The sequence below is a fragment of the Drosophila santomea genome, unplaced genomic scaffold (assembly GCF_016746245.2).
Source record: "Drosophila santomea strain STO CAGO 1482 unplaced genomic scaffold, Prin_Dsan_1.1 Segkk88_quiver_pilon_scaf, whole genome shotgun sequence".
In the NCBI taxonomy this organism is placed as follows: domain Eukaryota; kingdom Metazoa; phylum Arthropoda; class Insecta; order Diptera; family Drosophilidae; genus Drosophila; species Drosophila santomea.
In genome coordinates, this window is record NW_025319023.1 from 18,649 (window position 1) to 43,602 (window position 24,954).

General features: G+C 43.0%; 2 protein-coding genes and 5 long non-coding RNA genes across 16 annotated transcripts; all 7 read left to right on the plus strand.

Moving 5' to 3' along the window:
• The first annotated feature begins 1,802 nt into the window (after nt 1-1,802).
• LOC120457879 lies at nt 1,803-9,422 on the plus strand. Of its 6 annotated transcripts, XR_005617119.1 has the most exons (6): nt 1,803-2,888; nt 2,962-3,166; nt 3,229-3,433; nt 6,094-6,298; nt 8,961-9,165; nt 9,228-9,422. It is a non-coding gene; the product is annotated as an uncharacterized LOC120457879 (long non-coding RNA). The 6 variants fall into 6 exon arrangements; XR_005617117.1 differs by lacking the exons at nt 8,961-9,165; nt 9,228-9,422 and adding an exon at nt 6,361-6,556; XR_005617116.1 differs by lacking the exons at nt 6,094-6,298; nt 8,961-9,165; nt 9,228-9,422 and adding exons at nt 3,496-3,697; nt 4,014-4,394.
• Nucleotides 9,423-9,441: 19 nt separating this feature from the next.
• LOC120457889 lies at nt 9,442-10,124 on the plus strand. Its single transcript, XR_005617136.2, has 3 exons — nt 9,442-9,686; nt 9,749-9,942; nt 10,002-10,124. It is a non-coding gene; the product is annotated as an uncharacterized LOC120457889 (long non-coding RNA).
• A 1,761-nt stretch (nt 10,125-11,885) lies between these two features.
• On the plus strand, nt 11,886-17,130 carry LOC120457882. 4 transcript variants are annotated; one of them, XR_005617127.2, is made up of 7 exons: nt 11,886-12,192; nt 12,269-12,819; nt 12,884-12,971; nt 13,045-13,249; nt 15,910-16,114; nt 16,639-16,843; nt 16,906-17,130. It is a non-coding gene; the product is annotated as an uncharacterized LOC120457882 (long non-coding RNA). The 4 variants fall into 4 exon arrangements; XR_005617124.2 differs by having other exon boundaries at nt 12,269-12,971; nt 16,906-17,127; XR_005617125.1 differs by lacking the exons at nt 16,639-16,843; nt 16,906-17,130 and adding an exon at nt 16,177-16,373 and having other exon boundaries at nt 12,269-12,971.
• LOC120457887 lies at nt 13,547-14,207 on the plus strand. Its single transcript, XR_005617134.2, has 3 exons — nt 13,547-13,768; nt 13,831-14,024; nt 14,084-14,207. It is a non-coding gene; the product is annotated as an uncharacterized LOC120457887 (long non-coding RNA).
• LOC120457878 lies at nt 14,630-15,902 on the plus strand. The gene is made up of 3 exons (XM_039645404.2): nt 14,630-14,767; nt 14,924-15,057; nt 15,131-15,902. The coding sequence occupies exons 1-3, from the start codon at nt 14,741-14,743 to the stop codon at nt 15,537-15,539; spliced, it is 570 nt and encodes a 189-aa protein (XP_039501338.1). The 5' UTR covers nt 14,630-14,740; the 3' UTR covers nt 15,540-15,902.
• A 1,217-nt stretch (nt 17,131-18,347) lies between the features above and the next one.
• LOC120457885 lies at nt 18,348-19,214 on the plus strand. The gene is made up of 3 exons (XR_005617130.2): nt 18,348-18,469; nt 18,543-18,745; nt 18,807-19,214. It is a non-coding gene; the product is annotated as an uncharacterized LOC120457885 (long non-coding RNA).
• A 4,247-nt stretch (nt 19,215-23,461) lies between these two features.
• On the plus strand, nt 23,462-24,438 carry LOC120457897. Of its 2 annotated transcripts, none has more exons than XR_005617141.1 (4): nt 23,462-23,628; nt 23,702-23,798; nt 23,865-23,906; nt 23,970-24,438. XR_005617141.1 is itself a non-coding variant. In XM_039645410.1 (4 exons), exons 1-4 carry the CDS (start codon nt 23,490-23,492, stop codon nt 24,059-24,061), a joined length of 384 nt encoding a protein of 127 aa, XP_039501344.1. In that variant the 5' UTR covers nt 23,462-23,489; the 3' UTR covers nt 24,062-24,438. The 2 variants fall into 2 exon arrangements, 1 of the variants encoding a protein (XP_039501344.1); XM_039645410.1 differs by having other exon boundaries at nt 23,462-23,642.
• Nucleotides 24,439-24,954: the final 516 nt, after the last annotated feature.

Here is a 24,954-nt window from a genome sequence, read left to right on the forward strand (position 1 = left end):
GCCAGATAGTTTGCAGGAGGCTGCCAACCCGCCCGTGGGTCTCATCGCCAGCCGTCAAAGGTCCAAAGCGCAGTGGATTCCCGCGCCGCCGTCTTATTCCAAGGTCCAGGGAGTTGCTGCATTTCAGCTGGAGTTCTACATTGCGTAGTGGATTCCCGCGCCGCCGTCTTATTCCAGGGTCCAGGGAGTTGCTGCACTTCAGCTGGAGTTCATCAGGGTATCGGCGAGAGCGTCGTCATTGATTTGGAATCACAAGGGTCGTCGCTTTTGTAGGTCGTCTCGCCAGGGAAAAGGAAGCATCTTTTGGACGCCGGGCCAAGATGCTTTGCTTTGGGCCGTCGCTCGTAAAAGTCCATGGAATTGGATGCAGAAAATTGGATTAGATAAGTATATCTATGTGTTTAGTTTGGTTTTGTCTGATTTTAGTTTTTTTTTTTCTTTTCTTTTGCAGGTCCAAATTGTCCAGGATTTTTCAAGTTTGTCCGGTGGGATTGGAAAGGAAACATTGCCATGGAGTTATAAGAAGCATCGTTTGGGAGGTTCGTATATGTCAGTAGGTTTGTATATACATTTAGTTTTCTGTTGTTGTTAATTTATTTTGTTCTTTTTTAGGGATATTGTCAGTATACCGTTGCTACCAGGAAAAGGTGGGATTTAAGGGTCACGATTTTGACCTTTTGCCGGGTCAGCAGTGCCGCACTTAGAATTCTGAAGGACGGGGGGGCATCCCAGCATGGAAACGGCATCAAAACATTATAGGTTTTTTGTGTTTTAGGTGCCAAAATCGTCGTTTTCCATTTCGCCGAGTCGGGAAGTAGTAAGTTGCGTGGTTTTATATTTTTATAAATTTGTTTTATAATTTGTTTTATAATTTTTCAGGGATTTTGTCTGTGTGCCGTTGCTGCCAGGAAAAAGTCGAATTCAAGGGTCGCGAGATTGACCCTTTGCCGGGTCAGTAGCGGCGCGCCAAGGGTTCAGAAGGAGGAGGGGGCACCCCAGCATGGAGACGGCATCCAAACATTATAGGTTTTTAATGTTTTAGGTGCCTAAAACTTCGTTTTTCGTTGCGCCTAGTAGGGGAGTAGTAAGTTGCGTATTTTTATGCTTTTATTAATTTGTTATTCTTTTTCAGGGATATTGTCAGTATTATCGTTGCTACCAGAAAAAGTCGAAATTCAAGGGTCCCGATTTTGACCTTTTGCCGGGTCGGCAGCGCCGCCCCAAGGGTCAATAAAATCGAGGGGGCTCCCTGAAATAGGGACGGCATCAAAACATTGTGAATTTTTATATATATTATTATATAGTACTCTGTTTTATGTTTTGATTAAATTATTTCAATCTTTAACGAAGATTTTGTCGATATTGCATTTCTGTAGGAAAAAAGTCAATTTTAGAGGTTACGATTTCGACCTTTTGCCGGGTCGGCAGCACCACGCCTAGGGTCTGTAAAAACGTGGGGGAATCCCAATAAGGAAACTGCATCAAAACATTGTATGTTTTTGTGTTCTAAGTGCCAAGAAGTTAGTTTGTCCATTGCGCCTAGTCGGGTCGTCTTTTGTCGTCAAGTATGGCTTTCGTAGAGATTGCTGCAGCTGCTGTTTTAGGACATTTCAAAGGATTTGCAGCAAAGAATTCAGATAAGTGACGTTTGCATATTTGACGTTTCTGGTGAAAGTACGGAGACAGAATGATTTATTTCTGCCCCGCATCCACGCATTTATTTGCCTGTGATTACACAGAGTGCAATATTTAGGTACAATTATTTTCATTTTTGAATTTGTACATTGGTGAGATGAGTGTGGGGGGTTGGACAGGTGTGGTAAGTATAAATGCGTTGGTATTTTCTTACTTTTAAGACATTGCGTGGATGGTAACATTAACATATGGCTTTGCTTTGTTTACATTTTAGAATTTCAGGAAATTTACATAGGTCAGTTTAATTGAGTTTAAAATTAATTTTTGTTTATATTTTCAGGTATTTTCGCCAGAAGGACGGAAGCACCGAGCCACAGGAGTCATTGCCGGTGGGGAATGGGGGTTATTTGTCCCAGTTCTTTGCAGCCGCAGGCTGCGCGCTAATTTCGAATTTGAGTGGGGCCGGCGTTTCTGGTAAGTATCATTCATGGTGGAAATTTTTGCCAGCTGTTGTTGTTTTGCTTTTGAGTTTTCATTTTGGTTTCAGCAGTTTCACCAGTCGTCATTGTTTAAGCTTCGTATGGAGATCCCGCGCTGCCGTCAATTTTGATTTCCTTGGAGCCGCTGGCAACGTTTGGCGATGGGGTCTGCTTATTTTGGGCAGAGAAGTCGTCGCTTTCAGTGGAGTTTGTTGTTGCCAGCGGCGCCGCGTCTGCCAGATAGTTTGCAGGAGGCTGCCAACCCGCCCGTGGGTCTCATCGCCAGCCGTCAAAGGTCCAAAGCGCAGTGGATTCCCGCGCCGCCGTCTTATTCCAAGGTCCAGGGAGTTGCTGCATTTCAGCTGGAGTTCTACATTGCGTAGTGGATTCCCGCGCCGCCGTCTTATTCCAGGGTCCAGGGAGTTGCTGCACTTCAGCTGGAGTTCATCAGGGTATCGGCGAGAGCGTCGTCATTGATTTGGAATCATAAGGGTCGTCGCTTTTGTAGGTCGTCTCGCCAGGGAAAAGGAAGCATCTTTTGGACGCCGGGCCAAGATGCTTTGCTTTGGGCCGTCGCTCGTAAAAGTCCATGGAATTGAATGCAGAAAATTGGATTAGATAAGTATATCTATGTGTTTAGTTTTGTTTTGTCTGATTTTAGTTTTTTTTTTTCTTTTCTTTTGCAGGTCCAAATTGTCCAGGATTTTTCAAGTTTGTCCGGTGGGATTGGAAAGGAAACATTGCCATGGAGTTATAAGAAGCATCGTTTGGGAGGTTCGTATATGTCAGTAGGTTTGTATATACATTTAGTTTTCTGTTGTTGTTAATTTATTTTGTTCTTTTTTAGGGATATTGTCAGTATACCGTTGCTACCAGGAAAAGGTGGAATTTAAGGGTCACGATTTTGACCTTTTGCCGGGTCAGCAGCGCCGCACTTGGAATTCGTAAGGACGAGAAGGCATCCCAATATGGAAACGGCATCAAAACATTTTAGGTTTTTAATGTTTTAGGTGCCGAAATCATTGTTTTTCATTTCGCCGAGTCGGGAAATAGTAAGTTGCGTGGTTTTGTGTTTTTATAAATTTGTTTTATAATTTGTTTTATAATTTTACAGGGATATTGTCAGTATACCGTTGCTACCAGGAAAAGGTGGAATTTAAGGGTCACGATTTTGACCTTTTGCCGGGTCAGCAGCGCCGCACTTGGAATTCGTAAGGACGAGAAGGCATCCCAATATGGAAACGGCATCAAAACATTTTAGGTTTTTAATGTTTTAGGTGCCGAAATCATTGTTTTTCATTTCGCCGAGTCGGGAAATAGTAAGTTGCGTGGTTTTGTGTTTTTATAAATTTGTTTTATAATTTGTTTTATAATTTTACAGGGATTTTGACTGTATACCGTTGCTGCCAGGGAGAAGTCGAATTCAAGGGTCGCAAGATTGACCTTTTGCCGGGTTAGCAGCGGCGCACCTAGAGTTCAGAAGGACGAGGGGGCATCCCAACATGGAAATGGCATCAAAACATACATTTTTAATGTTTTAGGTGCCAAAAACATCGTTTTCCGTTGCGCCGAGTCGGGAAGTAGTAGTTTGCGCAGTTTATGCATTTATTAATTTATTTTATTCTTTTTCAGGGATATTGTCAGTATACCGTTGCTACCAGGAAAAAGTTGAATTCAAGGGTCACGATTTTGACCTTTTGCCGGGTCAGCAGTGCCGCACTTAGAATTCTGAAGGACGGGGGGGCATCCCAGCATGGAAACGGCATCAAAACATTATAGGTTTTTTGTGTTTTAGGTGCCAAAATCGTCGTTTTCCATTTCGCCGAGTCGGGAAGTAGTAAGTTGCGTGGTTTTATATTTTTATAAATTTGTTTTATAATTTGTTTTATAATTTTTCAGGGATTTTGTCTGTGTGCCGTTGCTGCCAGGAAAAAGTCGAATTCAAGGGTCGCGAGATTGACCCTTTGCCGGGTCAGTAGCGGCGCGCCAAGGGTTCAAAAGGACGAGGGGGCACCCCAGCATGGAGACGGCATCCAAACATTATAGGTTTTTGATGTTTTAGGTGCCTAAAACTTCGTTTTTCGTTGCGCCTAGTAGGGGAGTAGTAAGTTGCGTATTTTTATGCTTTTATTAATTTGTTATTCTTTTTCAGGAATATATTGTCAGTATATTCCTGGCTACCAGAAAAAGTTGAATTCAAGGGTCCCGATTTTGACCTTTTGCCGGGTCGGCAGCGCCGCCCCAAGGGTCAATAAAATCGAGGGGGCTCCCTGAAATAGGGACGGCATCAAAACATTGTGAATTTTTATATATATTATTATATAGTACTCTGTTTTATGTTTTGATTAAATTATTTCAATCTTTAACGAAGATTTTGTCGATATTGCATTTCTGTAGGAAAAAAGTCAATTTTAGAGGTTACGATTTCGACCTTTTGCCGGGTCGGCAGCACCACGCCTAGGGTCTGTAAAAACGTGGGGGAATCCCAATAAGGAAACTGCATCAAAACATTGTATGTTTTTGTGTTCTAAGTGCCAAGAAGTTAGTTTGTCCATTGCGCCTAGTCGGGTCGTCTTTTGTCGTCAAGTATGGCTTTCGTAGAGATTGCAGCTGCTGTTTTAGGACATTTCAAAGGATTTGCAGCAAAGAATTCAGATAAGTGACGTTTGCATATTTGACGTTTCTGGTGAAAGTACGGAGACAGAATGATTTATTTCTGCCCCGCATCCACGCATTTATTTGCCTGTGATTACACAGAGTGCAATATTTAGGTACAATTATTTTCATTTTTGAATTTGTACATTGGTGAGATGAGTGTGGGGGGTTGGACAGGTGTGGTAAGTATAAATGCGTTGGTATTTTCTTACTTTTAAGACATTGCGTGGATGGTAACATTAACATATGGCTTTGCTTTGTTTACATTTTAGAATTTCAGGAAATTTACATAGGTCAGTTTAATTGAGTTTAAAATTAATTTTTGTTTATATTTTCAGGTATTTTCGCCAGAAGGACGGAAGCACCGAGCCACAGGAGTCATTGCCGGTGGGGAATGGGGGTTATTTGTCCCAGTTCTTTGCAGCCGCAGGCTGCGCGCTAATTTCGAATTTGAGTGGGGCCGGCGTTTCTGGTAAGTATCATTCATGGTGGAAATTTTTGCCAGCTGTTGTTGTTTTGCTTTTGAGTTTTCATTTTGGTTTCAGCAGTTTCACCAGTCGTCATTGTTTAAGCTTCGTATGGAGATCCCGCGCTGCCGTCAATTTTGATTTCCTTGGAGCCGCTGGCAACGTTTGGCGATGGGGTCTGCTTATTTTGGGCAGAGAAGTCGTCGCTTTCAGTGGAGTTTGTTGTTGCCAGCGGCGCCGCGTCTGCCAGATAGTTTGCAGGAGGCTGCCAACCCGCCCGTGGGTCTCATCGCCAGCCGTCAAAGGTCCAAAGCGCAGTGGATTCCCGCGCCGCCGTCTTATTCCAAGGTCCAGGGAGTTGCTGCATTTCAGCTGGAGTTCTACATTGCGTAGTGGATTCCCGCGCCGCCGTCTTATTCCAGGGTCCAGGGAGTTGCTGCACTTCAGCTGGAGTTCATCAGGGTATCGGCGAGAGCGTCGTCATTGATTTGGAATCATAAGGGTCGTCGCTTTTGTAGGTCGTCTCGCCAGGGAAAAGGAAGCATCTTTTGGACGCCGGGCCAAGATGCTTTGCTTTGGGCCGTCGCTCGTAAAAGTCCATGGAATTGGATGCAGAAAATTGGATTAGATAAGTATATCTATGTGTTTAGTTTGGTTTTGTCTGATTTTAGTTTTTTTTTTTCTTTTCTTTTGCAGGTCCAAATTGTCCAGGATTTTTCAAGATTGTCCGGTGGGATTGGAAAGGAAACATTGCCATGGAGTTATAAGAAGCATCGTTTGGGAGGTTCGTATATGTCAGTAGGTTTTTATATACATTTAGTTTTCTGTTGTTGTTAATTTATTTTGTTCTTTTTTAGGGATATTGTCAGTATACCGTTGCTACCAGGAAAAGGTGGAATTTAAGGGTCACGATTTTGACCTTTTGCCGGGTCAGCAGCGCCGCACTTGGAATTCGTAAGGACGAGAAGGCATCCCAATATGGAAACGGCATCAAAACATTTTAGGTTTTTAATGTTTTAGGTGCCGAAATCATTGTTTTTCATTTCGCCGAGTCGGGAAATAGTAAGTTGCGTGGTTTTGTGTTTTTATAAATTTGTTTTATAATTTGTTTTATAATTTTACAGGGATTTTGACTGTATACCGTTGCTGCCAGGGAGAAGTCGAATTCAAGGGTCGCAAGATTGACCTTTTGCCGGGTTAGCAGCGGCGCACCTAGAGTTCAGAAGGACGAGGGGGCATCCCAACATGGAAATGACATCAAAACATTATACATTTTTAATGTTTTAGGTGCCAAAAACATCGTTTTCCGTTGCGCCGAGTCGGGAAGTAGTAGTTTGCGCAGTTTATGCATTTATTAATTTATTTTATTCTTTTTCAGGGATATTGTCAGTATACCGTTGCTACCAGGAAAAAGTTGAATTCAAGGGTCACGATTTCGACCTTTTGCCGGGTCAGCAGTGCCGCACTTAGAATTCTGAAGGACGGGGGGGCATCCCAGCATGGAAACGGCATCAAAACATTATAGGTTTTTTGTGTTTTAGGTGCCAAAATCGTCGTTTTCCATTTCGCCGAGTCGGGAAGTAGTAAGTTGCGTGGTTTTATATTTTTATAAATTTGTTTTATAATTTGTTTTATAATTTTTCAGGGATTTTGTCTGTGTGCCGTTGCTGCCAGGAAAAAGTCGAATTGAAGGGTCGCGAGATTGACCTTTTGCCGGGTCAGTAGCGGCGCGCCAAGGGTTCAGAAGGACGAGGGGGCACCCCAGCATGGAGACGGCATCCAAACATTATAGGTTTTTGATGTTTTAGGTGCCTAAAACTTCGTTTTTCGTTGCGCCTAGTAGGGGAGTAGTAAGTTGCGTATTTTTATGCTTTTATTAATTTGTTATTCTTTTTCAGGAATATATTGTCAGTATATTCCTGGCTACCAGAAAAAGTTGAATTCAAGGGTCCCGATTTTGACCTTTTGCCGGGTCGGCAGCGCCGCCCCAAGGGTCAATAAAATCGAGGGGGCTCCCTGAAATAGGGACGGCATCAAAACATTGTGAATTTTTATATATATTATTATATAGTACTCTGTTTTATGTTTTGATTAAATTATTTCAATCTTTAACGAAGATTTTGTCGATATTGCATTTCTGTAGGAAAAAAGTCAATTTTAGAGGTTACGATTTCGACCTTTTGCCGGGTCGGCAGCACCACGCCTAGGGTCTGTAAAAACGTGGGGGAATCCCAATAAGGAAACTGCATCAAAACATTGTATGTTTTTGTGTTCTAAGTGCCAAGAAGTTAGTTTGTCCATTGCGCCTAGTCGGGTCGTCTTTTGTCGTCAAGTATGGCTTTCGTAGAGATTGCAGCTGCTGTTTTAGGACATTTCAAAGGATTTGCAGCAAAGAATTCAGATAAGTGACGTTTGCATATTTGACGTTTCTGGTGAAAGTACGGAGACAGAATGATTTATTTCTGCCCCGCATCCACGCATTTATTTGCCTGTGATTACACAGAGTGCAATATTTAGGTACAATTATTTTCATTTTTGCTTTGTACATTGGTGAGATGAGTGTGGGGGGTTGGACAGGTGTGGTAAGTATAAATGCGTTGGTATTTTCTTACTTTTAAGACATTGCGTGGATGGTAACATTAACATATGGCTTTGCTTTGTTTACATTTTAGAATTTCAGGAAATTTACATAGGTCAGTTTAATTGAGTTTAAAATTAATTTTTGTTTATATTTTCAGGTATTTTCGCCAGAAGGACGGAAGCACCGAGCCACAGGAGTCATTGCCGGTGGGGAATGGGGGTTATTTGTCCCAGTTCTTTGCAGCCGCAGGCTGCGCGCTAATTTCGAATTTGAGTGGGGCCGGCGTTTCTGGTAAGTATCATTCATGGTGGAAATTTTTGCCAGCTGTTGTTGTTTTGCTTTTGAGTTTTCATTTTGGTTTCAGCAGTTTCACCAGTCGTCATTGTTTAAGCTTCGTATGGAGATCCCGCGCTGCCGTCAATTTTGATTTCCTTGGAGCCGCTGGCAACGTTTGGCGATGGGGTCTGCTTATTTTGGGCAGAGAAGTCGTCGCTTTCAGTGGAGTTTGTTGTTGCCAGCGGCGCCGCGTCTGCCAGATAGTTTGCAGGAGGCTGCCAACCCGCCCGTGGGTCTCATCGCCAGCCGTCAAAGGTCCAAAGCGCAGTGGATTCCCGCGCCGCCGTCTTATTCCAAGGTCCAGGGAGTTGCTGCATTTCAGCTGGAGTTCTACATTGCGTAGTGGATTCCCGCGCCGCCGTCTTATTCCAGGGTCCAGGGAGTTGCTGCACTTCAGCTGGAGTTCATCAGGGTATCGGCGAGAGCGTCGTCATTGATTTGGAATCATAAGGGTCGTCGCTTTTGTAGGTCGTCTCGCCAGGGAAAAGGAAGCATCTTTTGGACGCCGGGCCAAGATGCTTTGCTTTGGGCCGTCGCTCGTAAAAGTCCATGGAATTGGATGCAGAAAATTGGATTAGATAAGTATATCTATGTGTTTAGTTTTGTTTTGTCTGATTTTAGTTTTTTTTTTTCTTTTCTTTTGCAGGTCCAAATTGTCCAGGATTTTTCAAGTTTGTCCGGTGGGATTGGAAAGGAAACATTGCCATGGAGTTATAAGAAGCATCGTTTGGGAGGTTCGTATATGTCAGTAGGTTTGTATATACATTTAGTTTTCTGTTGTTGTTAATTTATTTTGTTCTTTTTTAGGGATATTGTCAGTATACCGTTGCTACCAGGAAAAGGTGGAATTTAAGGGTCACGATTTTGACCTTTTGCCGGGTCAGCAGCGCCGCACTTGGAATTCGTAAGGACGAGAAGGCATCCCAATATGGAAACGGCATCAAAACATTTTAGGTTTTTAATGTTTTAGGTGCCGAAATCATTGTTTTTCATTTCGCCGAGTCGGAAAATAGTAAGTTGCGTGGTTTTGTGTTTTTATAAATTTGTTTTATAATTTGTTTTATAATTTTACAGGGATTTTGACTGTATACCGTTGCTGCCAGGGAGAAGTCGAATTCAAGGGTCGCAAGATTGACCTTTTGCCTGGTTAGCAGCGGCGCACCTAGAGTTCAGAAGGACGAGGGGGCATCCCAACATGGAAATGGCATCAAAACATTATACATTTTTAATGTTTTAGGTGCCAAAAACATCGTTTTCCGTTGCGCCGAGTCGGGAAGTAGTAGTTTGCGCAGTTTATGCATTTATTAATTTATTTTATTCTTTTTCAGGGATATTGTCAGTATACCGTTGCTACCAGGAAAAAGTTGAATTCAAGGGTCACGATTTTGACCTTTTGCCGGGTCAGCAGTGCCGCACTTAGAATTCTGAAGGACGGGGGGGCATCCCAGCATGGAAACGGCATCAAAACATTATAGGTTTTTTGTGTTTTAGGTGCCAAAATCGTCGTTTTCCATTTCGCCGAGTCGGGAAGTAGTAAGTTGCGTGGTTTTATATTTTTATAAATTTGTTTTATAATTTGTTTTATAATTTTTCAGGGATTTTGTCTGTGTGCCGTTGCTGCCAGGAAAAAGTCGAATTCAAGGGTCGCGAGATTGACCCTTTGCCGGGTCAGTAGCGGCGCGCCAAGGGTTCAGAAGGACGAGGGGGCACCCCAGCATGGAGACGGCATCCAAACATTATAGGTTTTTGATGTTTTAGGTGCCTAAAACTTCGTTTTTCGTTGCGCCTAGTAGGGGAGTAGTAAGTTGCGTATTTTTATGCTTTTATTAATTTGTTATTCTTTTTCAGGAATATATTGTCAGTATATTCCTGGCTACCAGAAAAAGTTGAATTCAAGGGTCCCGATTTTGACCTTTTGCCGGGTCGGCAGCGCCGCCCCAAGGGTCAATAAAATCGAGGGGGCTCCCTGAAATAGGGACGGCATCAAAACATTGTGAATTTTTATATATATTATTATATAGTACTCTGTTTTATGTTTTGATTAAATTATTTCAATCTTTAACGAAGATTTTGTCGATATTGCATTTCTGTAGGAAAAAAGTCAATTTTAGAGGTTACGATTTCGACCTTTTGCCGGGTCGGCAGCACCACGCCTAGGGTCTGTAAAAACGTGGGGGAATCCCAATAAGGAAACTGCATCAAAACATTGTATGTTTTTGTGTTCTAAGTGCCAAGAAGTTAGTTTGTCCATTGCGCCTAGTCGGGTCGTCTTTTGTCGTCAAGTATGGCTTTCGTAGAGATTGCAGCTGCTGTTTTAGGACATTTCAAAGGATTTGCAGCAAAGAATTCAGATAAGTGACGTTTGCATATTTGACGTTTCTGGTGAAAGTACGGAGACAGAATGATTTATTTCTGCCCCGCATCCACGCATTTATTTGCCTGTGATTACACAGAGTGCAATATTTAGGTACAATTATTTTCATTTTTGAATTTGTACATTGGTGAGATGAGTGTGGGGGGTTGGACAGGTGTGGTAAGTATAAATGCGTTGGTATTTTCTTACTTTTAAGACATTGCGTGGATGGTAACATTAACATATGGCTTTGCTTTGTTTACATTTTAGAATTTCAGGAAATTTACATAGGTCAGTTTAATTGAGTTTAAAATTAATTTTTGTTTATATTTTCAGGTATTTTCGCCAGAAGGACGGAAGCACCGAGCCACAGGAGTCATTGCCGGTGGGGAATGGGGGTTATTTGTCCCAGTTCTTTGCAGCCGGAGGCTGCGCGCTAATTTCGAATTTGAGTGGGGCCGGCGTTTCTGGTAAGTATCATTCATGGTGGAAATTTTTGCCAGCTGTTGTTGTTTTGCTTTTGAGTTTTCATTTTGGTTTCAGCAGTTTCACCAGTCGTCATTGTTTAAGCTTCGTATGGAGATCCCGCGCTGCCGTCAATTTTGATTTCCTTGGAGCCGCTGGCAACGTTTGGCGATGGGGTCTGCTTATTTTGGGCAGAGAAGTCGTCGCTTTCAGTGGAGTTTGTTGTTGCCAGCGGCGCCGCGTCTGCCAGATAGTTTGCAGGAGGCTGCCAACCCGCCCGTCGAAATTCAAGGGTCCCGATTTTGACCTTTTGCCGGGTCGGCAGCGCCGCCCCAAGGGTCAATAAAATCGAGGGGGCTCCCTGAAATAGGGACGGCATCAAAACATTGTGAATTTTTATATATATTATTATATAGTACTCTGTTTTATGTTTTGATTAAATTATTTCAATCTTTAACGAAGATTTTGTCGATATTGCATTTCTGTAGGAAAAAAGTCAATTTTAGAGGTTACGATTTCGACCTTTTGCCGGGTCGGCAGCACCACGCCTAGGGTCTGTAAAAACGTGGGGGAATCCCAATAAGGAAACTGCATCAAAACATTGTATGTTTTTGTGTTCTAAGTGCCAAGAAGTTAGTTTGTCCATTGCGCCTAGTCGGGTCGTCTTTTGTCGTCAAGTATGGCTTTCGTAGAGATTGCTGCAGCTGCTGTTTTAGGACATTTCAAAGGATTTGCAGCAAAGAATTCAGATAAGTGACGTTTGCATATTTGACGTTTCTGGTGAAAGTACGGAGACAGAATGATTTATTTCTGCCCCGCATCCACGCATTTATTTGCCTGTGATTACACAGAGTGCAATATTTAGGTACAATTATTTTCATTTTTGAATTTGTACATTGGTGAGATGAGTGTGGGGGGTTGGACAGGTGTGGTAAGTATAAATGCGTTGGTATTTTCTTACTTTTAAGACATTGCGTGGATGGTAACATTAACATATGGCTTTGCTTTGTTTACATTTTAGAATTTCAGGAAATTTACATAGGTCAGTTTAATTGAGTTTAAAATTAATTTTTGTTTATATTTTCAGGTATTTTCGCCAGAAGGACGGAAGCACCGAGCCACAGGAGTCATTGCCGGTGGGGAATGGGGGTTATTTGTCCCAGTTCTTTGCAGCCGCAGGCTGCGCGCTAATTTCGAATTTGAGTGGGGCCGGCGTTTCTGGTAAGTATCATTCATGGTGGAAATTTTTGCCAGCTGTTGTTGTTTTGCTTTTGAGTTTTCATTTTGGTTTCAGCAGTTTTACCAGTCGTCATTGTTTAAGCTTCGTATGGAGATCCCGCGCTGCCGTCAATTTTGATTTCCTTGGAGCCGCTGGCAACGTTTGGCGATGGGGTCTGCTTATTTTGGGCAGAGAAGTCGTCGCTTTCAGTGGAGTTTGTTGTTGCCAGCGGCGCCGCGTCTGCCAGATAGTTTGCAGGAGGCTGCCAACCCGCCCGTGGGTCTCATCGCCAGCCGTCAAAGGTCCAAAGCGCAGTGGATTCCCGCGCCGCCGTCTTATTCCAAGGTCCAGGGAGTTGCTGCATTTCAGCTGGAGTTCTACATTGCGTAGTGGATTCCCGCGCCGCCGTCTTATTCCAGGGTCCAGGGAGTTGCTGCACTTCAGCTGGAGTTCATCAGGGTATCGGCGAGAGCGTCGTCATTGATTTGGAATCATAAGGGTCGTCGCTTTTGTAGGTCGTCTCGCCAGGGAAAAGGAAGCATCTTTTGGACGCCGGGCCAAGATGCTTTGCTTTGGGCCGTCGCTCGTAAAAGTCCATGGAATTGAATGCAGAAAATTGGATTAGATAAGTATATCTATGTGTTTAGTTTTGTTTTGTCTGATTTTAGTTTTTTTTTTTCTTTTCTTTTGCAGGTCCAAATTGTCCAGGATTTTTCAAGTTTGTCCGGTGGGATTGGAAAGGAAACATTGCCATGGAGTTATAAGAAGCATCGTTTGGGAGGTTCGTATATGTCAGTAGGTTTGTATATACATTTAGTTTTCTGTTGTTGTTAATTTATTTTGTTCTTTTTTAGGGATATTGTCAGTATACCGTTGCTACCAGGAAAAGGTGGAATTTAAGGGTCACGATTTTGACCTTTTGCCGGGTCAGCAGCGCCGCACTTGGAATTCGTAAGGACGAGAAGGCATCCCAATATGGAAACGGCATCAAAACATTTTAGGTTTTTAATGTTTTAGGTGCCGAAATCATTGTTTTTCATTTCGCCGAGTCGGGAAATAGTGTTGCGTGGTTTTGTGTTTTTATAAATTTGTTTTATAATTTGTTTTATAATTTTACAGGGATTTTGACTGTATACCGTTGCTGCCAGGGAGAAGTCGAATTCAAGGGTCGCAAGATTGACCTTTTGCCGGGTTAGCAGCGGCGCACCTAGAGTTCAGAAGGACGAGGGGGCATCCCAACATGGAAATGGCATCAAAACATTATACATTTTTAATGTTTTAGGTGCCAAAAACATCGTTTTCCGTTGCGCCGAGTCGGGAAGTAGTAGTTTGCGCAGTTTATGCATTTATTAATTTATTTTATTCTTTTTCAGGGATATTGTCAGTATACCGTTGCTACCAGGAAAAAGTTGAATTCAAGGGTCACGATTTTGACCTTTTGCAGGGTCAGCAGTGCCGCACTTAGAATTCTGAAGGACGGGGGGGAATCCCAGCATGGAAACGGCATCAAAACATTATAGGTTTTTTGTGTTTTAGGTGCCAAAATCGTCGTTTTCCATTTCGCCGAGTCGGGAAGTAGTAAGTTGCGTGGTTTTATATTTTTATAAATTTGTTTTATAATTTGTTTTATAATTTTTCAGGGATTTTGTCTGTGTGCCGTTGCTGCCAGGAAAAAGTCGAATTCAAGGGTCGCGAGATTGACCCTTTGCCGGGTCAGTAGCGGCGCGCCAAGGGTTCAGAAGGACGAGGGGGCACCCCAGCATGGAGACGGCATCCAAACATTATAGGTTTTTGATGTTTTAGGTGCCTAAAACTTCGTTTTTCGTTGCGCCTAGTAGGGGAGTAGTAAGTTGCGTATTTTTATGCTTTTATTAATTTGTTATTCTTTTTCAGGAATATATTGTCAGTATATTCCTGGCTACCAGAAAAAGTTGAATTCAAGGGTCCCGATTTTGACCTTTTGCCGGGTCGGCAGCGCCGCCCCAAGGGTCAATAAAATCGAGGGGGCTCCCTGAAATAGGGACGGCATCAAAACATTGTGAATTTTTATATATATTATTATATAGTACTCTGTTTTATGTTTTGATTAAATTATTTCAATCTTTAACGAAGATTTTGTCGATATTGCATTTCTGTAGGAAAAAAGTCAATTTTAGAGGTTACGATTTCGACCTTTTGCCGGGTCGGCAGCACCACGCCTAGGGTCTGTAAAAACGTGGGGGAATCCCAATAAGGAAACTGCATCAAAACATTGTATGTTTTTGTGTTCTAAGTGCCAAGAAGTTAGTTTGTCCATTGCGCCTAGTCGGGTCGTCTTTTGTCGTCAAGTATGGCTTTCGTAGAGATTGCAGCTGCTGTTTTAGGACATTTCAAAGGATTTGCAGCAAAGAATTCAGATAAGTGACGTTTGCATATTTGACGTTTCTGGTGAAAGTACGGAGACAGAATGATTTATTTCTGCCCCGCATCCACGCATTTATTTGCCTGTGATTACACAGAGTGCAATATTTAGGTACAATTATTTTCATTTTTGCTTTGTACATTGGTGAGATGAGTGTGGGGGGTTGGACAGGTGTGGTAAGTATAAATGCGTTGGTATTTTCTTACTTTTAAGACATTGCGTGGATGGTAACATTAACATATGGCTTTGCTTTGTTTACATTTTAGAATTTCAGGAAATTTACATAGGTCAGTTTAATTGAGTTTAAAATTAATTTTTGTTTATATTTTCAGGTATTTTCGCCAGAAGGACGGAAGCACCGAGCCACAGGAGTCATTGCCGGTGGGGAATGGGGGTTATTTGTCCCAGTTCTTTGCAGCCGGAGGCTGCGCGCTAATTTCGAATTTGAGTGGGGCCGGCGTTTCTGGTAAGTATCATTCATGGTGGAAATTTTTGCCAGCTGTTGTTGTTTTGCTTTTGAGTTTTCATTTTGGTTTCAGCAGTTTCACCAGTCGTCATTGTTTAAGCTTCGTATGGAGATCCCGCGCTGCCGTCAATTTTGATTTCCTTGGAGCCGCTGGCAACGTTTGGCGATGGGGTCTGCTTATTTTGGGCAGAGAAGTCGTCGCTTTCAGTGGAGTTTGTTGTTGCCAGCGGCGCCGCGTCTGCCAGATAGTTTGCAGGAGGCTGCCAACCCGCCCGTGGGTCTCATCGCCAGCCGTCAAAGGTCCAAAGCGCAGTGGATTCCCGCGCCGCCGTCTTATTCCAAGGTCCAGGGAGTTGCTGCATTTCAGCTGGAGTTCTACATTGCGTAGTGGATTCCCGCGCCGCCGTCTTATTCCAGGGTCCAGGGAGTTGCTGCACTTCAGCTGGAGTTCATCAGGGTATCGGCGAGAGCGTCGTCATTGATTTGGAATCATAAGGGTCGTCGCTTTTGTAGGTCGTCTCGCCAGGGAAAAGGAAGCATCTTTTGGACGCCGGGCCAAGATGCTTTGCTTTGGGCCGTCGCTCGTAAAAGTCCATGGAATTGGATGCAGAAAATTGGATTAGATAAGTATATCTATGTGTTTAGTTTTGTTTTGTCTGATTTTAGTTTTTTTTTTTCTTTTCTTTTGCAGGTCCAAATTGTCCAGGATTTTTCAAGTTTGTCCGGTGGGATTGGAAAGGAAACATTGCCATGGAGTTATAAGAAGCATCGTTTGGGAGGTTCGTATATGTCAGTAGGTTTGTATATACATTTAGTTTTCTGTTGTTGTTAATTTATTTTGTTCTTTTTTAGGGATATTGTCAGTATACCGTTGCTACCAGGAAAAGGTGGAATTTAAGGGTCACGATTTTGACCTTTTGCCGGGTCAGCAGCGCCGCACTTGGAATTCGTAAGGACGAGAAGGCATCCCAATATGGAAACGGCATCAAAACATTTTAGGTTTTTAATGTTTTAGGTGCCGAAATCATTGTTTTTCATTTCGCCGAGTCGGGAAATAGTAAGTTGCGTGGTTTTGTGTTTTTATAAATTTGTTTTATAATTTGTTTTATAATTTTACAGGGATTTTGACTGTATACCGTTGCTGCCAGGGAGAAGTCGAATTCAAGGGTCGCAAGATTGACCTTTTGCCGGGTTAGCAGCGGCGCACCTAGAGTTCAGAAGGACGAGGGGGCATCCCAACATGGAAATGGCATCAAAACATTATACATTTTTAATGTTTTAGGTGCCAAAAACATCGTTTTCCGTTGCGCCGAGTCGGGAAGTAGTAGTTTGCGCAGTTTATGCATTTATTAATTTATTTTATTCTTTTTCAGGGATATTGTCAGTATACCGTTGCTACCAGGAAAAAGTTGAATTCAAGGGTCACGATTTCGACCTTTTGCCGGGTTTGTCCGGTGGGATTGGAAAGGAAACATTGCCATGGAGTTATAAGAAGCATCGTTTGGGAGGTTCGTATATGTCAGTAGGTTTGTATATACATTTAGTTTTCTGTTGTTGTTAATTTATTTTGTTCTTTTTTAGGGATATTGTCAGTATACCGTTGCTACCAGGAAAAGGTGGAATTTAAGGGTCACGATTTTGACCTTTTGCCGGGTCAGCAGCGCCGCACTTGGAATTCGTAAGGACGAGAAGGCATCCCAATATGGAAACGGCATCAAAACATTTTAGGTTTTTAATGTTTTAGGTGCCGAAATCATTGTTTTTCATTTCGCCGAGTCGGGAAATAGTAAGTTGCGTGGTTTTGTGTTTTTATAAATTTGTTTTATAATTTGTTTTATAATTTTACAGGGATTTTGACTGTATACCGTTGCTGCCAGGGAGAAGTCGAATTCAAGGGTCGCAAGATTGACCTTTTGCCGGGTTAGCAGCGGCGCACCTAGAGTTCAGAAGGACGAGGGGGCATCCCAACATGGAAATGGCATCAAAACATTATACATTTTTAATGTTTTAGGTGCCAAAAACATCGTTTTCCGTTGCGCCGAGTCGGGAAGTAGTAGTTTGCGCAGTTTATGCATTTATTAATTTATTTTATTCTTTTTCAGGGATATTGTCAGTATACCGTTGCTACCAGGAAAAAGTTGAATTCAAGGGTCACGTTTTTTGACGTTTCTGGTGAAAGTACGGAAGACAGAATGATGATTTCTGCCCCGCATCCACGCATTTATTTGCCTATGATTACACAGGGTGCAATATCTAGGTACAATTATTTTCGTTTTTGAATTTGTACAATGTTGGGGATGAGTGTGAGGGTTGGACAGGTGTGGTAAATATACATGATTTGGTATTTTCTTAATTATAAACATTGCGTGGATGGTAACATTAACATATGGTTTTTGGTTTGTTTACATTTTCAGAATTTCAGACAATTTGCGTAAGTCAATTTATTTGAGCTTAAAATTACTTTTATTTATATTTTTAGGTACCCCCGCCAGAGGGACGGAAGCACCGAGCCTCAGAGTCTTTTCCGGTGGGGAATGGGAGCTGCTTGTCCCAGTTATTTGCAGCCGCAGGCTGCGCGCAACTTTCGAATTTGAGTTGGGCCAGCCTTTCAGGTAAGTAGTTTTGATGGTGGAATTTTTGCCGGCTGTCCAAAGTGGTACTTTTTACCACCACAGCGGCCGTTGTTTTGCTTTTGAGTTTGAATTTTAGTTTCACCAGTCGTCAGAGTTTCTTTTTCGTGTGAAGATCCCGCGCCGCCGTCAATTTGGATTTTAGTTTGCAGGAGGCTGTCAACCCGCCCGTGGGTCTCATCGCCAGCAGTTTCACCAGTCGTCAGTGTTTTGTTTTCGTGTGCAGATCCCGCGCCGCCGTCAATTTAAATTTAAGTTTGCAGGAGGCTGTAAACCCGCCCGTGGGTCTCATCGCCAGCCGTCAAATGGTCGAAAGCGAAGTGGATTCCCGCGCCGCCGTCTTATTCCAGGGTCCAGGGAGTTGCTGCATTTCAGCTGGAGTTCTTCAATGCGTAGTGAATTCCCGCGTCGCCGTCCCATTCCAGGGTCCAGAGAGTTGCTGCACTTCAGCTGGAGTTCATCGATGTGTCGGCGAGAGCGTCGTCATTGCTTTGGAGTCACCAGGGTCGTCGCTTCTGTGGGTCGTCTCGCCAGGGAAAGGAGGCATCTTATGGACGTCGGGCCAAGATGCTTTGCTTTGGGCCGACGCTCGTAAATGTCCATGGAATTGGATGCAGAAAATTGGATTAGATAAGTATATCTATGTGTTTAGTTTTGTTTTGTCTGTTTTAGTTTTGTCTTTTCTTTTGCAGGTCCAATTTGTCCAGGATTTTTAAGATTTGTCCGGTGGGATTTGGGAAGGAAAGCGATGCCATGGATTTATAAGAAGCGTCGTTGGGGAGGTTCGTATACGTCAGTGGGTTTGTATATACATTTAGTGTTCTGTTGTTGTTAATTAATTATGTACTTTTTCAGGGATATTTTCATTATACCGCTACTGTTATAAAGGTCGAATTTGAGGGTCACAATTTTGGCCTTTTGTTGGGCCGGCAGCGCCACACCCAGAGTTCAGAAGGGCGAGGGGGCATTCCGACATGGAAACGGCATCAAAACATTTTTGGTTTTTAATGTTTTAGATGCCAAAGTCGTCGTTTTTCATTTCGCCGAGTCGGGAAGTAGTAAGTTGCGTGGTTTTATGCTTTTGTAATTTGTTTTATAATTAGTTTTATAATTTTTCAGGGATTTTGTCTGTTTACCGTTGCTGCCAGGAAAAAGTCGAATTCAAGGGTCGCGAGATTGACCTTTTGCCGGGTCAGCAGCGGCGCACCTAGGGTTCAGAAGGACGAGGGTGAACCCCAACATGGAGACGGCATCCAAACATTATAGGATTTTAATGTTTTAGGTGCCAATAGCTTCGGTTTTCGTTGCGCCTAGTAGGGAAGTAGTAGGTTTCGTAGTTTTATGCTTTTATTAATATGCTTTTCTTTTTCAGGGATATTGTCAGTGTTATCGTTGCTACCAGAAAAAGTCGAAATTCAAGGGTCACGATTTTGACCTTTTGCCGGGTCGGCAGCGCCGCACCAAGGGTCAATAAAATCGAGGGGGCTTCCTGGAATAGGGACGGCATCAAAACATTGTGGATTTTTATATATATAATTATATAATGCTCTGTTTTATGTTTTGATTAAAGTATTTCAATCTTTAACGGAGATTTTGTCGATATTGCATTTCTGGAGGAAAAAAGTCAATTATAGAGGTTACGATTTCGACCTTTTGCCGGGTCGGCAGCACCACGCCTAGGGTCTGTAAAAACGGGGGGGAATCCCAATAAGGAAACTGCATCAAAACATTGTATGTTTTTGTGTTATGAGTGTCAAGAAGTTAGTTTGTCCATTACGCCCAGTCGGGTCGTCTTTTGTCGTCAAGTATGGCTTTCGTAGAGATTGCAGCTGCTGTTTTGGGACATTTCAAAGGAATTGCAGCAAAAAATTCAGATAAGTGACGTTGTGCATACGCTGCTGCAATGAGTCGACTTAAATTCATCATGTTTTTGCTGCGCGTTGATCCTTCTCCTGTCCATCAGCTTCCAGATTCGTCTATGCTGGTCCTAGTGGGTGGCATCCTTCACGTCTTCATCGTGGGGGTCAGCAGGAATACGTCGTCAAGAGGTTTATTCGTCCGGATTTCTTGCTTGTATAATTAAGGCCATTAATATATCAATTTTCTTTTCCAGGTTGTCAACTCTATTTGCCAGTTTAATGACTGGGTCGTCGGGTTGGCTATTTTCTGGAAAAGTGTTGATATTTTGTGGTGAGGGCGTCGTCTCCTTGACTATCTTTGGCTTTAGATTTGCCAAGGCAGCTCTGCTCGTTGTCGGGGGCTGTCGTCTTTTCCCTGTCTGTGCTCCATAGCTTTTTCTACGTTTTTTTGTTCCTTACGAATCCCGTTCTGGAATTTTTCCAGATGCCTTTGCGCTGGGTTTTTAGTCATATTTGGGGCCTTTACCTTAGGATTGGTCCTGCTATTTGTGGAGGCCTTGTTTGTACTCCGGCGCCATTTATTTAGGCGTTTTTGGATGGCAATTTCATGTGAAGAAAGGTACGGTAGGTTTGGCCTACTATCCTTTACATTTTGCCGGAACGGGTTCATTGCAGACTTCCTGGCGGCTTCCTTTCGGGCTTCGGCCATTTCGGTACTATAGGGTAGTCGGGGGGTCTTGTTGAAAGGGGGAGGGGGCTGCCGTTCGTTATTGTTGCTTTTTGCGTCCATTATTGTCCTAATTTTGTGAAAATCTATCCTGTTGACTGCTAATTTTTGCTTCTCTGCCTTATAGGCAGGGCACCCCTTATATGCGCTAATGTGGTTTCCTTGGCAGTTTGAACAGGTGGCGGGGGTTGATCTTGGCTTAGTGCACTCACTAGACCAATGCTGGCCAGCGCACTTCATGCACCTTGGGGGCTTCATACATGTGTTCCTAGCATGCCTGAAACCCTGGCACCTGAAACACTGGACCGGTTCCCTCGTCCTGTTTTTCCTTTCAATTTCCACTTTTTGACCTCCTAGCTGTTTTATGGAGAGGATCTTAAGGTGGCTTCCGTCCATAGCCGAGACAATTTCTATCTCATGCATCCGCATCGGACCACCAGTTGCAGGATTTGTCATGTTCCTTGTGAACTTAGTCTGGTGGCCGAGCTTCTGCAGCTCGCTGGTGATCCACGAGCAAGGGGTAGAGGGGTGCAGGTGGCGAATAACAACTCTGAAACCCCTTTCAGATTTATTCTGGTTTGAATAGAATGGGATACCACTTTTAGCTAGTATGTCTTTAATTGTTCTATGTGCAGTCAAGTCTTTCGCCTGAATAGTAACACCGTTTCCTATAGACGTTTTTGTTGTAAAACTGTCTACCCCTGCTGAGTAATTTAGCTTTTCCAATAGTGGCACGATTTCCCTAACATTTTCTATATGAATAGGGGGGCCCTGCGGCTCTGTGGAACTATTTGCCACGGGGGCAGTTCGGTAGCCGAATTTTTAGGGGGAGGGGGGGCAATTTCAGTTTGCGCCGGTGCGCTGCGTGCAGAGGCCTTTTCACTCTCGACTGGGTGGCGGGGGGCTTTTATTTCCTCGACAATACTTTTGGCCGCCTTACTTTTAAAGATGGGGGTGGCTAGGGGGGGAAAGGGTTTGGGGTCGCAAAATTGGTGGGCACACATGCTTTTTTATTGGGCGTTTTATAGCTAAAGCTATCCATGTCCATGTTGGTATTTGTGCGCTTGCCCGGGGTTTTCGTAATTGGTGCCGGATCAGGGGATGCCACAATTCCTGGACCGGTTCCGGCCACCACTTCCGAAAAACTCATAGGCAGTGCGTTCGTGCTATTGGGAGGTGAATTAAAAAGGTCCCGCTTGGCTGCAGGCCGGTTGAGGGTTCTGGATGCAGATGTGTTACCCATAGAGTGTGTAGTGGTGACTTTGAAATTTAAATTAGCCTGAACAGGGGAACACAAAGAAGCGCCTTTCAGTTGGGGGGAGATGCTTTTATTTTTGTAGTTTCCGCGAGAATGGTGGGTTTCTTTTTTAAGCTTAGTTTGGAGATGTCAGGTTTAGGATAAAAGTTTTGGAAAAAAGTATTGCGAGTTATAAATTTATGTTGTGTTTCACCTTGGTTGTGGTCCCTGCTATTGTCATATATATTGGCTAGTTTATGTAGTGTGTCAGCATTTGCAAGCGCGGGACTTTTTGAGCGGCTGTTTGTGCTTATGTTAATAACCTTGCTTGTGTGTGTAGGTGAGAGAGAGTGAGGGGAAATGCTTTTAGAGCCAATTTTTGTAGATGTGCTGAGGTTTCTCTCCATGCTGTTGTCTTCATGTGTGGGGAAAGGGAAATTTCTGAGAGCGCCGCTCTTTTTGTCATCCGTGTTGGTGTTAGTGGTTTCAGCTGCATTGGTGTTGTGAGCTGTTGTCAATTTTTTCCCCCTATTTGTATGTGTGATAGAAAGAGGGGAAACCACTGGACCATTTGAGACGCTACTTTTGGCGCCAGCTGTTTCTTTATTAGTATTAGTAAGGAAGAGCGGGTCTTTTTGGGCATTTTTATTTTCTCTATTCTCTTTCCCCTTATATGTAAGTGAATTTATAATTTTTATAGCAGCCTCGGAAGGGTTTTTTAGACTGTTAATTGCAGAGTTGGAAGACGATTTTTTCATGTTTATTATACTGATATTAAACTGGGAGTTGTTAGAATTATTGGACATGGGCGAGATTTCCAGGTAGAAAGGGGTATTTTGACTTTCTGGGCTCGAGAAAAGAGAGAGCACCTCATCATTTGAAGAGTCGTCAGAGAGAATTACTTGGGCCATAATATTTGCTGACTATATGTAAAGGAACGATACTTTTTGTGGTTTTGACGTTTCTGGTGAAAGTACGGAGACAGAATGATTTATTTCTGCCCCGCATCCACGCATTTATTTGCCTGTGATTACACAGAGTGCAATATCTAGGTACAATTATTTTCGTTTTTGAATTTGTACATTTGTGGGGATGAGTGTGAGGGTTGGACAGGTGTGGTAAGTATACATGGTTTGGTATTTTCTTACTTATAAACATTGCGTGGATGGTAACATTAACATATGGTTTTTGTTTGTTTACATTTTAAAGGTTTAGGAAATTTGCATTTGTCAATTAATTTAAGTTTTAAAATTTTGTTTTGTTTCTATTTTCAGATGCCCCCGCCAGAAGGACGGAAGCATCGAGCCTCAGGAGTCATTGCCGGTGGGGAAAGGGAGTTGTTTGTCCCAGTTATTTGGAGCCGCAGATATTTGGAGCCGCGGGCTGCGCGCCAATTTTAAAAAGAGTTGGGCCAGCGTTTCTGGTATGTATTCATGGTGTAAATTTAAGCCGGCTGTCGAATGTGGTACTTTTTACCACCACAGCGGCCGTTATTTTGCGTTTGAGTATTCATTTTTGTTACAGCAATTTCACCAGTCGTCAGTGTTTTTATTTTCGTGTTTAGATCCCGCGCCGCCGTCAGTTTAGATTTTAATTTGCAGGAGGCTGCCAACCCGCCCATGGGTCTCATCGCCAGCCTTCAAATGGACCAAATCGCAGTGGATTCCCGCGCCGCCGTCTTATTCCGAGGTCCAGGGAGTTGCTGCATTTCAGCTGGAGTTCTTCGGTGCGTAGTGGATTCCCGCGTCGCCGTCTTATTCGAGGGTCCAGGGAGTTGCTGCACTTCAGTTGGAGTTCATCGTGTGTCGGCGAGAGCGTCGTCATTGCTTTGGAGTCACCAGGGTCATCGCTTCTGTGGGTCGTCTCGCCAGGGAAAGGAGGCATCTTGTGGACGCCGGGCCAAGATGCTTTGCTTTGGGCCGACGCTCGTAAGTGTCCATGGAATTGGATGCAGAAAATTGGATTAGATAAGTATATCTATGTGTTTAGTTTTGTTTTGTCTGATTTTAGTTTTGTCTTTTCTTTTGCAGGTCCAATTCGTCCAGGATTTTTCATTTTTGTCCGGTGGGATTTGGGAAGGAATGCATTGCCTTGAATTTATAAAGAGCATCGTCGGAGGTTCGTGTTTGTCAGTGAGTTTGTAAATGCATTTAGTTTTCTGTTGTTGTTAGTTTATTTTGCTCTTTTTCAGGGATATTGTCAGTATGCCGTTGCTACCAAGAAAAGGTGGAATTTAAGGGTCAAGATTTTGACCTTTTGCCGGGTCAACAGCGCCGCACTTGGAATTCGTAAGGACGAGAGGGCTTCCCAACTTGGAAACGGCATCAAAACATTTTAGTTTTTTAATGTTTTAGGTGCCGAAATCGTCGTTTTTCATTTCGCCGAGTCGGGAAATGGTAAGTTGCGTGATTTTATGTTTTTATAAATTTGTTTTTTTAATTTGTTTTATGATTTTACAGGGATTTTGTCTGTATGCCGTTGCTGCCAGAAAAAAGTCGATTTCAAGGGTCGCGAAATTGACCTTTTGCCGGGTCAGCAGCGGCGCACCTAGGGTCAAGAAGGACGAGGGTGCACCCCAACATGGAGACGGCATCCAAACATTATAGGATTTTTATATTTTAGATGACAAAAGCTTCGTTTTTCGTTGCGCCTAGTAGGGAAGTAGTAGGTTGCGTAGTTTTATGCTTTTATTAATATGTTTTTCTTTTTCAGGGATATTGTCAGTGTTATCGTTGCTACCAGAAAAAGTCGAAATTCAAGGGTAACGATTTTGACCTTTTGCCGGGTCGGCAGCGCCGCACCAAGGGTCAATAAAATCGAGTGGCTTCCTGGAAAAGGGACGGCATCAAAACATTGTGGATTTTTATATATATTATTATATAGTGCTCTGTTTTATGTTTTGATTAAAGTATTTCTATCTTTAACGGAGATTTTGTCGATATTGCATTTCTGGAGGAAAAAAGTCAATTATAGAGGTTACGATTTCGACCTTTTGCCGGGTCGGCAGCACCACGCCTAGGGTCTGTAAAAACGGGGGGGAATCCCAATAAGGAAACTGCATCAAAACATTGTATGTTTTTTGTGTTATGAGTGTCAAGAAGTTAGTTTGTCCATTACGCCCAGTCGGGTCGTCTTTTGTCGTCAAGTATGGCTTTCGTAGAGATTGCAGCTGCTGTTTTGGGACATTTCAAAGGAATTTTGACGTTTCTGGTGAAAGTACGGAAGACAGAATGATGATTTCTGCCCCGCATCCACGCATTTATTTGCCTATGATTACACAGGGTGCAATATCTAGGTACAATTATTTTCGTTTTTGAATTTGTACAATGTTGGGGATGAGTGTGAGGGTTGGACAGGTGTGGTAAATATACATGATTTGGTATTTTCTTAATTATAAACATTGCGTGGATGGTAACATTAACATATGGTTTTTGGTTTGTTTAC

What these genes read in the sequence shown, in the direction of transcription:
- LOC120457878 (XM_039645404.2), top strand. Translation starts at nt 14,741, where the DNA reads ATGAGTGTGGGGGGTTGGACAGGTGTG. An exon ending in TGGGGGGTTGGACAGGTGTG is followed by an intron (nt 14,768 to 14,923) that starts GTAAGTATAAAT and finishes TTATATTTTCAG; the next exon opens with GTATTTTCGCCAGAAGGACG. An exon ending in GAGTGGGGCCGGCGTTTCTG is followed by an intron (nt 15,058 to 15,130) that starts GTAAGTATCATT and finishes TTTTGGTTTCAG; the next exon opens with CAGTTTCACCAGTCGTCATT.
- LOC120457897 (XM_039645410.1), top strand. Translation starts at nt 23,490, where the DNA reads ATGTGTTTAGTTTTGTTTTGTCTGATTTTAGTTTTGTCTTTTCTTTTG. An exon ending in TCGGAGGTTCGTGTTTGTCA is followed by an intron (nt 23,643 to 23,701) that starts GTGAGTTTGTAA and finishes GCTCTTTTTCAG; the next exon opens with GGATATTGTCAGTATGCCGT. An exon ending in TTTCGCCGAGTCGGGAAATG is followed by an intron (nt 23,907 to 23,969) that starts GTAAGTTGCGTG and finishes ATGATTTTACAG; the next exon opens with GGATTTTGTCTGTATGCCGT.